At 46.8% G+C, this 15,108-nt stretch overlaps 1 protein-coding gene across 2 annotated transcripts in view; it reads left to right on the top strand.

Annotated features, from left to right (window-relative positions):
• The window catches only part of EXOC6B (exocyst complex component 6B), a 304,945-nt gene that overhangs the window by 53,078 nt on the left and 236,759 nt on the right, over positions 1-15,108 (top strand). For both annotated transcript variants that reach the window (XM_030491411.2, XM_030491410.2), the window contains exons 3-6: positions 1,084-1,131; positions 3,108-3,198; positions 3,299-3,344; positions 6,559-6,763. In XM_030491411.2, coding sequence (XP_030347271.1) covers positions 1,084-1,131; positions 3,108-3,198; positions 3,299-3,344; positions 6,559-6,763 — 390 coding nt within the window. The remainder of the gene's footprint in view (positions 1-1,083; positions 1,132-3,107; positions 3,199-3,298; positions 3,345-6,558; positions 6,764-15,108) is intronic.

The raw sequence follows: 15,108 nt of genomic DNA, 5'->3' as shown, positions 1-15,108 counted from the left end.
CTGGGCATGTTTACTTGGAAGTTTGTGTAATTTCTCTATGGCTGTCCCAGCTGGGCTGTAGGAGATGCTATCTCTGTTTACAAACCTCCTCCTCTCTGAACATGAATGAGTATTCAGGAGAATTCCCAAAGTCATCTTTCTACTTGTTGTCTAAATAACGTGTAAGCTGCTCATTCTGTATCCTGATGAGTCTAAAATGACCTTTGTTCTCGTGTGTGTCTTCACTGAGTCAGACTGGTGTCTGGAGCCACAAAGTGGTGAATGGCTGTGATCTTGCTAGTCCAGGGAGCCTCCAGGTTTCCGAAGTGGGAAGTTACTGAACTGTGAGCCCCAGTTTGATAGGATAAAACAGGAAGATGGTTTAGTAAAGAATAGACATCCATTTTTTTATACTAGGTATATAAAATTACCTGTTTATACCAGCCAGGAGCATGGATCCAGTGGGAAATGCGTCTGAAGATCTAAAACAAAATATGTGAACTTGATAGATGAAGCTCACATTGAAGAGTTATTTTCTCGCTGTGATATTGGGGACTTAAAACCCAATTGTCATGTATTTGGTGTTGGGAAGGGGAGATTTAATTCCTTTACCACTCAAGTAAATAACTTTTAAGGTGATGCCCCATCCCTGGCAGTGTTCAAGGCCAGGTTGGACACAGGGGCTTGGAGCAACCTGCTCTAGTGGAAGGTGTCCCTGCCCGTGGCAGGGGGTTGGAGCTGGATGAGCTTTCAGGTCCCTTCCAACACAAACCAGGCTGGGATTCTATGAGAACCCATGTGAGCATCTGCGACAAAATTTGATCCATTAAGGCCACAACATTTTGAGGCTCCTGTGCAACACTATGAATTCCTGTTGCCTTTTAGCTTTCTCTAGTAGCAAGGGAGAAAATCCTCAGGATTTGCTGTGTGGCTATTGGGAATGGGGAATGGCCATGACTATTAAATCGGCTAATAGACACTTTTATGCCATCCAGGAGAAGATTGTGTGAAAAGTGATGCTGTTTATGTACAATTTATTTGTGAAGAACGTTGTCCTGATTTTCACATAGATGTGCTTTGTCTTTTTCCCCGATATTCCCACAGAATCAAGTGACTGACACCAACAGGAAACTGCAGAATGAAGGAAAAGAAGTAAGTTCATTCATTCATTCTGTCTGGTTTTTGCTTTTCCATTATTTGGCTGTGGTTGTTAGTGGGAAATTACACAGGGCATCAATAACTGTTCAGCACTAACTGATAACGTATGTGGCATTGGTATTAAAATGTGCATTGATTCTCTTTCCTGTATTTTGCTTTGCTGCCTGAAAGATGAGTTGTGTCAGAGTGCTGGGAAGTGGTTTTTCCGTTTTACTGTTTGTGGATTGCAAGCTAGTGAAAGGCAAAGCCTGGGAAGCAGGGGAGATGCAAAGCTGCAATAATCAAGTTGTGGGCTTGATCCTGCAGCCCCGAGGGGTGTCATTGGGATCTTTCATAGCAATACTGCATCCAAGGAAGTGTGGCCAGCAGGTCGAGGGAGGGGATTCTCCCCCCCTGCAGTCCTGCAGCTCTGGGGCAACAGCACAAGAGGGATGTGGAGCTGTTGGAACAAGTCCAGAGGAGACCATGGAGCTGCTGCGAGGGCTGGAGCAGCTCTGCTCTGGAGCCAGGCTGAGAGAGCTGGGCTGGGGCAGCCTGGAGAAGAGAAGGCTCCTGAAGGGGACACCTTAGAGCAGCTCCAGTGCCTAAAGGGGCTCCAGGAAACCTGGAGAGGGGCTTTGGCCAAGGGCCTGTAGGGACAGGCCAAGGGGAATGGCTTTAACCTGCCAGAGGGGAGATTGAGATGAGGTCTTCGGCAGAAGGTCCATTCCTACCCAAACCATTCTATGATTCTGTGCATTTGAGCTGGAAAGCCTGGCTCCTGCCTCATAGAGCAGTACAGCAGCAGTTAAAGTCAAGGTGGCTTTTGAGCTGCATGGACAGAGGCATCGAGGCATGGGGAAAAGGAGATGATTGAGCATGTTGTGGATGCGATGCGCCTCTGATCACATTCATTCTTCTGCCCCTTCATTGTAAGAGAACATTAACAGACTGGGGCACTTCAGAGCTGAGTATGGCGAAGGCACTAATGCTTCAAGTTTTTCAAGTGCCTAAGATAGAGATGTGTGAGAACTCCCAGGCATGGTCCCTCTCCTCTCCTTTTATTTCCTCCTGATAATTTCATCAACTACCATATTCCATAAAAATCTTCTTTTTGCAGCTTTTCTGTTTTATCTCTGAACTGCTTTCCCAGACATCCTGACTTGGTTTTGCTCTGGGTACATGCAGGAATTAAAATGCCAGGCAGATGCCTTGCATTTGAAAAACAAACAAGAAAATCCCTATGCTGGTCTGCGTCAGAGCAATTATTCTAATGAAGATTAAAGACAAGAATGCCCTTTCGGGAGGAGGTGATGCAGCTTCAATCCTGAATGAAATAAACTTACCTCCTTGAATGGAGGCTTCACCTTCAAGAGTAGAAGAGCCTGAGATTTCAAAAGGCCTTTGCAATCTCAGGCTGGTACTGCAGAGATAAGTTGATGCTCTGGAGGACAAATCCATGACCTGTCCCTTTGAAAAGAAGAAAGTGTTTTCTGTTGTATGCAGTGGTTGATTCTTGTTTGTCCTTGCCCAAATGCACAGGTTTTTCTGTTGAGAACCTAAACTGAGCATTTAAAAAATCCATGTTAGTTTGTGATGGTAAAAAGCCCCTTGGGAGCGTGTGGCCACATCCTGTCTTTTGGAAGAACTAGAAAAGAGAAGCTTGGAGAGGGAGTAGGGAAGAAATGAATAAAATGGGAAGGGGCAATCATTTCTGGAATCCAGAGGACGTGCTACAAGGCTGGTATTTTGATGCCTTTGGTTTTGCTGCTTATTTGAAATGAAGGGAATGCTGCTGGTACTTGTTGAACCAACCCGAAGCTGCCCCTGCTCCTATTCCAGTAGCACTCTGCAGCCTCGCTGAGCTCCCTGGTTATCACAATGGGGTTTGTTGTCAACCTATGGTTTGGATGGTCGTGACAAGTGCAGTTTGTATTCTCTCCATCTGTTCACTGCTCTTGGTGAAACTTGTCTTTTTTCCCTTTCCCAAGTTGATCATAGCAATGGAAGAGCTGAAGCAATGCCGGTTACAGCAGCGAAATATTTCAGCGACGGTTGATAAGCTCACGCTGTGTCTTCCTGGTGAGGAATGTCAAATTGTTCTTTATTTCTTTAGCTGTTTTAATTCACATTTCTTTGCGCGTGTATCTCAATGCGTGTGTGTTTTTCCTTCTCTTTCCAGTCCTGGAGATGTACAGCAAACTGCGAGAGCAGATGAAATCTAAAAGGTAAATTTTGTGTTCAGTCGTGTCTCTGTTGGAAGAGTTGGAAAGCACCCGTTTGCTGCTGGATAGATTAAACATATCCTATATCTTTATAGGATATATATGCCTATAAAGAGTCCTATATTCTCAAAATCAGCCTTTTCAAGTTATTTTATGATTTCTGGTTGGTGTCTTCCTGCTCCTGCTCAGCCTCCTGTATTACAGCCCAGAACCAGGATTGCAGCAGGCTCTGATTTTGATTTTAGGCTTTTTAATGAAAGTGGCTGTTCACTTTTTCATGGAAGCTGCATGTTGTGATGCATTCAATCAATGTGTGATTTGGCTCTTATGTGTTATTAACTGAATTTCATTCTATGAATGTCATAATCCAAAACCTGATATGATCTGAGTGAATGTAAACCAACCGCCTGAGAAATGTGGTGCAGGGTGGGAGAATTTGTATGATGTATGTAGAAATAACTGTTCCGGAGAATGTGTAAACTACAAGGACTTTGTGGCTCAAGAAATCTAGATCTTTTCCTGGGTTTTTGGCTGAGAGAGCTGGGCTGGTTCAGCCTGGAGATGAGAAGGCTCCTGAAGGGGACACCTTAGAGCAGCTCCAGTGCCTAAAGGGGCTCCAGGAAACCTGGAGAGGGGCTTTGGACAAGGGCCTGGAGGGACAGGCCAAGGGGAATGGCTTTAACCTGCCAGAGGGGAGATTGAGATGAGCTCTGAGGCAGAAGCTCTTCCCTGTGAGGGTGCTGAGGTGCTGGCACAGGGTGCCCAGAGAAGCTGTGGCTGCCCCATCCCTGGCAGTGTTCAAGGCCAGGTTGGACACAGGGGCTTGGAGCAACCTGCTCTAGTGGAAGGTGTCCCTGCCTGTGGCAGGGGGTTGGAACTGGCTGAGCTTTAAGGTCCCTTCAACCCAAGCCAGTCTGGGATTCTATGATTCCCACCCTGCATCTGTTGTGGTGCGGAAGGATTCAACCATGGTTTGGGATATTTTCATGGCTGGGATCCCGGAGGCCGGTTTATTTAAGCACTGTGGGACTTTGGAGGCTCATTGTAGCCCTGGGGGGTGGCAAACTGGGCAAAGAGCAGCTGCTAGCAGGAGCTGGGCTGGAAACACAGCAGGCTCCAGGGCAATGGCATGCGGGGAGAGCGGTGGGACCCGATGCCTGGTTTCTGCCATCCGTCATGGGAACAAGACAGAAGAAACCAGATGTTTCGAACAAGGCGATAACTAATTGGATGGGCGTATTTGTACGCTTCCCCCTCCTGCCTCTGCTCATCTCTGTGGTGCTTGGACCCCGCAGCCTTGAGTCCAGATGAGCATTAACTCCTGAAGGTTGGCCTGGCTGGAGGAGTCACAGGGAGCTTGTTCAGCTGCTCACCAAGCTCACTCAGGATGGCTCAGCACAGACTAGGGCAGCGTGTGGTTTGTCTGACTGTTTTTACTCTGCTGAGAGGAGCAGCGAGGGGCTTATCTGTTGACAGATGTGGGGTGGGGAGCTGGAGCTGATCACAGCGCTGTGAACTTCTGAAGGGAATCCACATGCTGCTCGATTCCCTCGCTCTGGAAAGTGTTTCCAGGATCTGCTTCTAAGAATTGCATCTTTTTTGCCTTCCCCTCTCTTTGGGTTGGTTCGTTTTGAAAGAAATAGAAGCTGAAAGCCACATTTAAGGAAAATCAGAACCCTTGGCTTCTTTTTTTTTCCTCCTTCTTTCTTTGTCTGGGTTTGATGTCTTCATTCACCAAACGCAGCCCAATATCGTTAAATACTTTTGTAGCTGCACCCGATATCACTTATATATCAACTCATGATGGCCAGCAAGGGGCTGGTTATGAGCCTGAGTCTTGGGGTTTGGGTACACGGTCTCAGAGGAGTAATAGGTTTTGCATTTGGGGTGAAGATGCTTTGCTTCCCAAGGTAGACAAAATGAGTTATGTGCTGTTTGCTGCAGGGTGTGTATAAAGCCAATGCAGGCATTTGCCCAGTGCAGAATCTGTGGCCATGAATCTGTGGAGGTGGAGCTGGGGAAGGAAGCGTGGTCTGAACCCAGTGGAGCAACTCTGCAAGCAGCAGAGAGAAGAGATGAAGAGAAATGTTTTGTCTCTTGTTGTCCAGAATTTAAGGAAGGGACAGAAAGAACTTTTCTCCAACAGCTGAGACACATGTGGCTGCTTGTTGGAAAGTGATGAGATCCCACCAGAGATGGCTCTTGGTTCTGCAGGGCTCTGGTGGGATCAGTCTTTTTTACCCCTAGGTCACTTGTCCTATCCATATGACCGCATGGATAGGACAAGCAGTAAGCAGTAAGAAAGGAGAATGCTTCATCTTGCATGTAGCAGGGTGTAGCTCAAGTAAAGCTGTGCCCACCCAAGCAGGGCCTGGGTATTTCCAGGGAAAAAACCCCAAGAGCCATCCTGTTTCATGTGTGCGGTGTCCTTGGGGCACAGAGCTGTGCCCAAACGTGCCTGTTCTGGGTGCCTGATAATAGGCATCGTGGAATCAGGGAATGGTTTGTGTTGGAAGGGACCTTAAAGCTCATCCAGCTCCAACCCCCTGCCATGGGCAGGGGCACCTTCCACTAGAGCAGGTTGCTCCAAGCCCCTGTGTCCAAGCTGGCCTTGAACACTGCCAGGGATGGGGCAGCCACAGCTTCTCTGGGCACCCTGTGCCAGCGCCTCAGCACCCTCACAGGGAAGAGCTTCTGCCTAAGAGCTCATCTCAGTCTCCCCTCTGTCAGAGCTGATGGCTCTCCCAGGGAAACCAGCAGTACAGGGTCTTCCTGGGGTTCCCCCATGAGCCATCCTGCTTTTGTGCTCCTCCAGGTGCTTGTCTATGAGCTTTTTCCACATGTAACTTAACCATACTACATGTGGTTGCCAACTTTTCCTTCACTCTGTAATACAGAACCCCAAATGGCTCTGCCATGGGTGAGGGCTGCTGCTGGGCTCAGGTGTTGCTGGTTAATTGTGACCCAGCTGGTCCTCATCTGCCTATCAGAGCTCTGATAAGGAGCTGCTGTGCCTTTGTGTTCTTCTGCCTCTCTGTTTCCAGAGGAAGATGGTGCTTTTGTAGTTAGTTCCCTTGATCCAACGGTCTGTGTTCTTTGAAGAGAGCCCAGATTCTTGGATATATCAAATAACTTGAAGTTAATGTATGTTTCGGTGGGGAAGCAGGATGGAAATAGATGTTCTTCCTTCTGCATCTGCCTTGCTTGCTCTCCCCAGGCACTATCCTGCGCTGAAGACCCTGGAGCACCTCGAGCACACTTACCTTCCCCAAGTGAGCCACTACCGCTTCTGCAAGATCATGGTGGATAATATCCCAAAGCTGCGTGAAGAGATCAAGGAAGTTTCCATGTCAGACCTCAAGGATTTCCTGGAGAGTATCCGTAAGCACTCGGACAAGATTGGAGAGACAGCGATGAAACAGGTAGGACTTGTTGTGTGCACATGTGGTGGAGGGGTTTTGGGGACAGGAGGTGGTTCACAGTCATGTTAAACAAAGCTCTACTTTTCCAATCCCAATGCAGTAAACTTAGTTTTAAATGTTGAAGTGATTTTGTTACTAGGTGAAGCCATGATTCTTCATTCTGTGGTTGCTACTAGAGGTTTTATCTCTTGATTTTTATACTCTTGAAGAGGGATGGTTCATTTTTGTTGTTGTCTTCCACCACCTGTATTTTGCTGTTGGCTCCTGGTAGTCCAGAGCTTGTGAAGCACAAGCAACTCATCAGGACAGGGCTATTTGTGCTGCTGTGTCTGGTGGAAGCTGGAGGACCTGGAGACATGAGTGTTGGTTTCTTAGCTTCAGGATGAAGCAACAGGAGTTCATGCACTGATATCAACTTAATTTCTTTCGCATCTTAAACTGGTTTTCAAATACTGGGTGAACTTGTGGCTTGCTTGCATTTGCCTAGCAGTTGATGTCTGTAAAAGATGACTCTGATTAACTGAACATCCCACTGCATATATTAAACCAGAATTGCCTTTTCTCACTCTTCTTTAATATTCTGGTTTTGAATTTCAATAGTTTTTCTTATCACAGCCAGGAGATTGCTCGCAGTGGCTCTTAAACAGAACTTTCCTACTTTGAAATTCAAATCCATGAGTTGTGAAATGTTACGTCTCATGAGCAGTAAACACCCTCCTCTGATAGTGATTGATGGATTGGACTTTTTGATTTATGGGAAGGACTCTTGATGTGATTTTTCACAAGACAAGCTTGTGCTGTCATGTTTATGGTTAGAGGTAGAGGCAAGTTAAATTTTCTGCCTTCTAAACACCATTTTTTCTGTATGATGGTCTGGCTTGAGGATTGCTATTGATTTAATTTCCAGTATATCCCCTGCCTTACTGTCTTCTCAGCTTCTTTGTAGTATTTGGGGAAGACAAACCAAGCCTTATATTGTGTAATAGAGCTTTGGGGAGATGCCATTCTGCATCTGGGAGTTCAGCAAACTTTGTTAGTTGTGTTGATACAAACAGGTCTTTCCGAATCTGCAGAAACCACATTGTGACCTGGGTATCCTATTGTAGAGCTGCACATCCACAATGGCCATGTCTGTGATGGCTACAGGTGTTATTGTGCTGAATTTACCCAGTAGAGTAGCTTCTAGAACAGCAATTAGTAACAAAAACCACTCTACTTTTGTTCCTTATGGCGGCCCAACCTTTTTAAGGATTCTTCCTTGGTTCTTGTGTCCGTGTGGCTGGAAAGGAACAGGAATTTCCTTTGCCTTTTGCTGCCAAATGAATGCAGTGAATATACTGCTACATAAATGACTTCTTCATATCCTCTTAAGGATATTTACCAATTAGAGAGATGTAAGAGGATGTAGATGTGGTGTCCTCTTCTTGTAGTTTCCAGTCGTCGTCTTGTGATGCTGGGATTAAACTTTCCGGCACCATGGCTGGGATTAGACCTTAGGAAGTTGCTCTTCCCTGTGAGGGTGCTGAGGCGCTGGCACAGGGTGCCCAGAGAAGCTGTGGCTGCCCCATCCCTGGCAGTGTTCACGGCCAGGTTGGACACAGGGGCTTGGAGCAACCTGCTCTAGTGGAAGGTGTCCCTACCCGTGGCAGGGGTTGGAACTGGATGAGCTTTAAGGTCCCTTCCAACACAAACCATTCCATGATTCTATGATCCTATGAATTTTCTGGTGCAAGGTGCAGGGTCTAGAAGGAGTTTACTTCACCCTTTATGGGTACAGAGTTATCTCCACTGTTGGACTCATGGCCTTCCAGCAGGAAGGATGTACCATTCCTGTGCAGCGGCTTGGAGAGGAGGAAGGTCAACTTGCCACTTTTGGAAGTGCTGCTGGAATTTGAGCGACATTGTAGGTTTATTCCTGCAAAAAGCATCATGAACTGCTTCACTGCTGAGCAGCTGAAGCTTTTGGAGCCTCCTGTTCCACGGGGTCGCTCCACGTCGTCATGCTGAAAGCAAAGGGCAGGATTTCCACTGCCAGAATTCCCAGTATCATGTCTTGCGTGGCTGGGTCTTTTTTTCCTCTCAGTCTGTTGGCCGTGATTGATAGTTGCTCTGGAGCAGAGCAGAGCTGGCAGGAGGCCTGGGAGAGTCAGGGAACTGCGATTGGCAGCTAAATACATTCGGTTTAAATTAGCATCATATAAATTCTTCTCAAATTGTTTGATTTCACCAGCGGGAATGGCAGAGGGGTTGATACAATGGGGAAAGGAAATCATGTTTTTGTAACATTACAAATCTGAGGCCGATGATGACAAGAGCTGAAAATTTCATTTTGTGATAATCAGAAGGATCTGTCTTGGAGCGCTCGGAGCTGTGGTTGTGTTCCTGGCCAGCAGTCAAGGATGCAGGGAGCTTGCCGGCCCCTCTCTTGGACAGGAAGCCTGCGGTGGGATGAAGTCAAGTGAGATGGTCCCAAGGTCAGCCGGACACGGGAACTGGAGGGATCTCACAGCACACAGGGAAACCTTATAGTCTCCTAGTAGGAATGATGAGCTCCCATTGACTTCTTTCCTTGTGAATCTGAATTTTATTACCTATGGTTCTGGGGGAATTTGCTGCGTTCCAAATATTGGTCTTAATTACGCAGATAAAAGTAACTCTCTGCATTTGAACTCCTTTTGGACTTTGGCCCTGTGAACCTGCGTGTGTGTTTTGGTTTTGGTGGTGTTTCTTTTTAAAGAGCTCGCTTCTGGCCTTGCCAGGAATGAATTACATCTTATTAACACTTGCTGATATCCGGTATGTAGTTTTATTATCTAGCTTAATGGCTGAAATATGCGTGGCATGTGGAGGAGGTCACTTAGGATGGTGCCTCAGAAGCATCCAGGGTAAGTGCAGCGAATGCTGCTCCAAAGGGGTCCAAGAATAACCCATCCTAAAAGCCATTATCGGATCAAGTTTGTCAGGGTGGCCAAAGTACTCTGCGTGCTTATTGCAGAGATGGAGGCAAACCAGCTTTTGGAGGTTTTTAGCATCACTTGGATGCGCTGTCAAAGCTGATGTTTAATCAGTGGTGATCCAGGACGAGTTTGAATGGGTTGATGTTTCAACTCTGCCTTTTTTACAAGGGGATATTTACTCTTCTCACTGACAGATATTGGTGTCTGTGCCATTTCTGAGGAGTATAATGTGGGGTTTGTGTAAGGATAGTTTCCCACAGCAGCAGAAAATCAGCTTGGTGATAGGAGTACACTTAAAGAACGAGGCAGAATGTTGCATGATGATGTGCACAATAGAATCATAGAATGGTTTGGGTTGGAAAGGGCCTTCAAAGGTCACCTCGTCCAACTCCCCTGCAGTGAGCAAGGAAATGCCCATTTGAGTTTGGTAGGAGTGCAGTTCTCACTGTCAGCTGGAGAAGATGAAGCACTTCAGAGCATGGGTTAACAGCATCTCCATAGACAACTACATCTTTGAAATTCAGATGTAGGGTTTGGAGGACTTCCCTCACTTCGCACACTGTCCCTGCAGGTCAGAGCTGAATGAGAACCACTCATGTACGGAGTGTCACGTCCCATATATGACCTCTCCTGTTTTAACAAGACCTCTCATGCCTGCAAATGGCTTGGGCAACGATGCCTAAATAGCATGTGGGTACATGCAGCTACCACTCTATAGTATAGAAATTTTGGTAGCACAGAGTCAGGCCTTAGAAAGTAAAAATCTTGTGGAAGAGAAGTGGAGGAGGAGATTTATTGTATTTCGCCCCCCAATTACTTGGGCTGGAGATGATGGCTGCTAATAGGCATTACCTGGGACTGCTGGGATATGTGTGGCATGGATATGGGCCATGCTAAGGCTGTTGAGCACCCAGCTGGGTGCTTTAATATTTTAGGTGTGTCTGGATTTAAATGTAATTCTGAGCTTGAGTTCCTTGGATTTACGATGATTGGTTGGAGGGTGCAAGTTTCTTTGGGCAGTTTGCTCCATGCTACTGGTTTGGTCTTAAAACTGTAACTAAATCTCAGTGTGTGTTGTTAGTAGGGGTACAGAGAAGTAGCTGCGTGTTGATGATGAGTCCTGAGTGTCCATTAGTTGCTTTTTAATCTTAAAGTCATTTTGAATACATTGGTGGTGTAATAAAAATGCTATTGGGTAATTCCTTTACACTAAATTGAAATGTCCCATTGCTGGCAGTGTTCAAGGCCAGGTTGGACACAGGGACTTGGAGCAACCTGCTCTAGTGGAAGGTGTCCCTGCCCGTGGCAGGGGGTTGGAACTGGATGAGCTTTAAGCTCCCTTCTAGCCCAAGCCACTCTGTGATGCTATGATTCCATCTTCATAAAAGCTGGCTCATGTGCAAGCTGCCTTCCCTGCTTCTCTGCACGATGGCCGTGGATAAAACTGGGTGCTATTGCCTTGCTGGCAGATGGAGCCCATTTCCTTGGCTTGCTCCAGCCACAGTTTCAAACCCTTCCCTTGGTTTTTTGATCCCAGGATGGCATTTTGCAACAGCAAGTGTTGTCCTGTCCAGCAATGCTGGCTTTGTGCCTCTGTCCTTTCCATTATATTCATCCTGTTGACCCCTTTCACGATGTCTCTAAAAAGATGATGGTAGTGATGGGATTATGTGGGCAAGGGATAGTCAGAGGGTCCATGACTCCTGGCTGTGGAGGACAGCAGGTGGATATGACAAAGCTTAGGCCAATAGCATGTGCTTAGAAGCACATGAGGAATGTGGGGATGTGTTAGGGAGTTAGGAGGGTCAAGGTGGGCAAAGGGGAGGGAATGAAGGAATGAGGTGTATGGAAAACAGCAGAGAGGTTGGCCTGCAGAGGATGCACATCATGGCAAACACACCTTGGCCATGCAGTATGGCTTTACTGGTGATGCCCATCCAGAAGCACAAGGTAAGGCTGGTTCCTATGCCCTGCAGTGGTGAGGGACCACATCCCTTGGAGATCGAGCCTGCTCTGGCACCCACTCCATGCACCCAAGGCTCTCCTGTTGCAGGTGGCTCTAACTGAGCTGCGAAAACACAAGGATGTCGTGCCAGGCAGCTGATTGGGAACAATGGTGATAAGTAGAGACGTGGCATGTGGTGATTGCAGCATGATTGGGAAATCCTGTCCCCTCCCTATGCTTCATTTTAAATACAACCACATGGCCACCACCCCAGGCCACGCGAGCGAGCGGTTCCCTGCGCAGCAGGGGACAAGGGGACCTTCTCTCAGCCTCCAGATACTGCCCCATGGCCTTTTGATGGCCCAGTTGATGTAGTTTAAAATGCAGTTTGGGCAGTGTTCTTAATTATCCTCATCCCTGACGTTTTCCAGCTTTATGTAATCTTCTGCAGCGCATATGGAAATTGTTTTGGCTTTGTATGGGTATTTTAGAGCAAATTAGATTTTACTGCCTTTCTCGGGATGTGCCGTGCAGGGAATGGCCTTCTGCTGGGTGTCAGTGCTCCGGCAGCCCTCGAGACTCTCCAGAGGTCAAGAGAACCCTGTGTAAGACTCAGTCTTCCCTGCCACGTGGGCTGGATCTGCTGGAGCCAAGTCTGGACTTACGTGGAGTGTTTGGAAGATCCCCACATCCGCTCGCTCCATGGGGGCTGGCTTTTATCGACATGCCTCAGGACTTCCAAAGCACCCTTGGATCTGAGCTTCCTGCTGGTTTAAGTGGTGTCTCTTATTCCGGAGGGTTTCTTTAACAAGCACAAACAGTAAAAATCATGTTGTTTATTAAAAGCAAGGGAATTTTATAGTCTCGGATGCAGGCAGGAGAGCCTCTTGAGAAGGTCAGTCTGGTGGCTGGGTATGCAGTGGCTGTTTACACAACAGAGTAGGGATAAGGGGATGGTGTTTTCCCCTCCTGGGCAGGTTTGTAAAGCAGAAACTTATTTTCTAGTACAATTCAGTAACGAGACCTTCTTAATCTTTGATACTGTTGCTTGTCTACTTGTTATATTAAAGTATTATGGAAGGAAATAAGTCTTCTGGGGCTGTTTAGATTGGAACTCTGATGGCCAGCTGTGGTCTCAGCTCGCAGGAAATCAGGCTGGGTGAAGAAGGATGCTGTGGCCCAGTGGAGGGATGATGAATATCCTCTGGTTATGGAAGAGAGGTGTCACTGTTGGACCTGTGGGAGCTCTGAAATGCCTTCAAGCGCCTTGATAAAAATGTTTATTGTCAGAAGCTTATAATGTGTTTGCTTCCATCCTCTTCCCCGCACCACGAATCAGAGAATCAGCAAGGTTGGAAAAGACCTTTAAGATCCCCAAGTCCAACCGTTAAAAATGAAAGAGATGGATATATAATAGTGACTTCAGTTGGTCACTTACCCTCAGCATCCTTTGCTTAACCTCTTTGAAAGCCGACCTGAGAACTGGTAAAAAAACTTTTGTTTTGCACTGGCTTAAAATTCCAGACAAATCTTTAATAACTCGCTACTTTTTCATTAAGACTTGGCCCTGAAAACTGTTTTAACAGAGTGTTGAGCAGCATCTTGATGGGTGACTGAATGAATCACTTGACACTTGCTGTTTAATTTGGAAGCTTTTTCAGAGAATCCCAGCCTGGTTTGTGTTGGAAGGGACCTTAAAGCTCATCCAGCTCCAACCCCCTGCCACAGGCAGGGACACCTTCCACTAGAGCAGGTTGCTCCAAGCCCCTGTGTCCAACCTGGCCTTGAACACTGCCAGGGATGGGGCAGCCACAGCTTCTCTGAGAAAAGTCTGTGCCAGCACCTTAGCACCCTCACAGGGAAAAACTGCCTAAATCTCATCTCAATCTACCCTCTAAATTTGGTTTTGAGACAAATCCTGGTGAAGTGTCTGCATCTGTTAGCTCAATCCACCTGCTCTTAACTCAATGGCTATTGTGATGGATTTTGAAGACGAGATGTGAGATATTCCAGTGCTGTTTAGCCAGAGCCAGTGTGGTGGCTTTGTACATGGTTTTGTTGCTGTCTTGTCTTCAGCTTTGCATGTTCAGGCTGGAGCTCACTTGTAGGAACCAAAGTGGTACCCAATGAGGTCTCTTACGGCTGTAGGATGCTCTGCTGCCTGCAGAAGGGATAAAAGCCAGGGAAAGAAGAAGGAGGAAGCGATGTGAATGATTTTGAGAACTGGAAACATTTGTTGAAGTGGCTCCTGAAGCGAATTGTCAAGCCAGGAGCTTGAGGTTAAATGTGATCCCTCAGCTTCCCAGCAGGCGTGGGAATGGAGCGGCCGTGGCAGCCGGACAAGTTTGGGTTTAGCATCTTGGGTTGGGGTGGATGGGGCAGGCACTTGATGGGAAAAGCAGATGAAGGCATCACTGAGGATGTCTGTAGGTGGACTGGAGGCCAGTGGCGCATCTGGGCCATGTTGGGGAGGTGGTGATAGGGGTATGTGCAGATGTAAGCATGTTTCTGTTCCCCAGTGCACGTTGTTTGAGGTCTTTGTACTTCCTTGTGCTTTAACTCCCCTTCTTCCCACATCACATAATTTGAGTGCAAATGTGCTTATTATCATAAAAGAAGTTTTTAGTCTAACGTTTCCTGGCTTTCTGGGGAAGGTTTCTCTGTTTATTTAAGAGGAATTCTGTGCCTTTAAGTCTACATTGAAAATTTATACTCCATAGGAACTTTATTAATAACTGGGTATTCCTCTGAATTCTTTTTACGACCTCAAAAATGAAACTGCTAAATCATGGGCCCTTTTTATTTCAGCATATGGATGACTAATAGCCACAGGGACTGTGGTATCCCCAGTAGCAGATCCAGCATGTTCTGTGGACATGGCTACATCATAAAATCAAAAGTTTAAGTACAGGGCAGTCACATCCTGGAGTAACTTTTTGTATGGTTGCCTTTTAGACCTTTAGAAACACTTGAAATGCAGAGAGATGCTTCTTGAAATAAATCCTTTATCTTCCAATTATGATAGTCTGGATAATTCACTAGGTCTTACAAAGCCTGGTAGTGCCAAGTTGAGGCATGAGCACCCCTTGCTCCTTCTTTAGAGCCAACACTAATTGCTCTTTTGCTTATTGTAGCCGGGAAAAGAGGTGCTGTTAAACCTCTAATTTTCACTGCTCTTGGTTCTACTGGTTTTAATTATGGAGACTGTTAAGTTGCTTCAGGGAAGGTGCTGCCCAATGCTCCGGTCTCCTGCGGACATGGCAGCTTTGGAGGTGAGACAGTGTGGATAGACCTCAGAATAATAAACTGGGATGCATGCGGGCTTTGGCGTATCCCATGTGGGAAAGGATGTGGAGGAGGACGGGGGTCTGGACAGGATGGTGGCAGGAGAGGTGATGGAAAGAAGGTTTGCTCAAAAAGCGCTGGGAATTGCTCCCATCAGG

Source organism: Strigops habroptila, chromosome 7 (assembly GCF_004027225.2).
Source record: "Strigops habroptila isolate Jane chromosome 7, bStrHab1.2.pri, whole genome shotgun sequence".
Lineage (NCBI taxonomy): Eukaryota > Metazoa > Chordata > Aves > Psittaciformes > Psittacidae > Strigops > Strigops habroptila.
The sequence above is the reverse complement of the archived record's forward strand: the minus strand, read 5'-3'. Positions and strand labels throughout refer to the sequence as shown.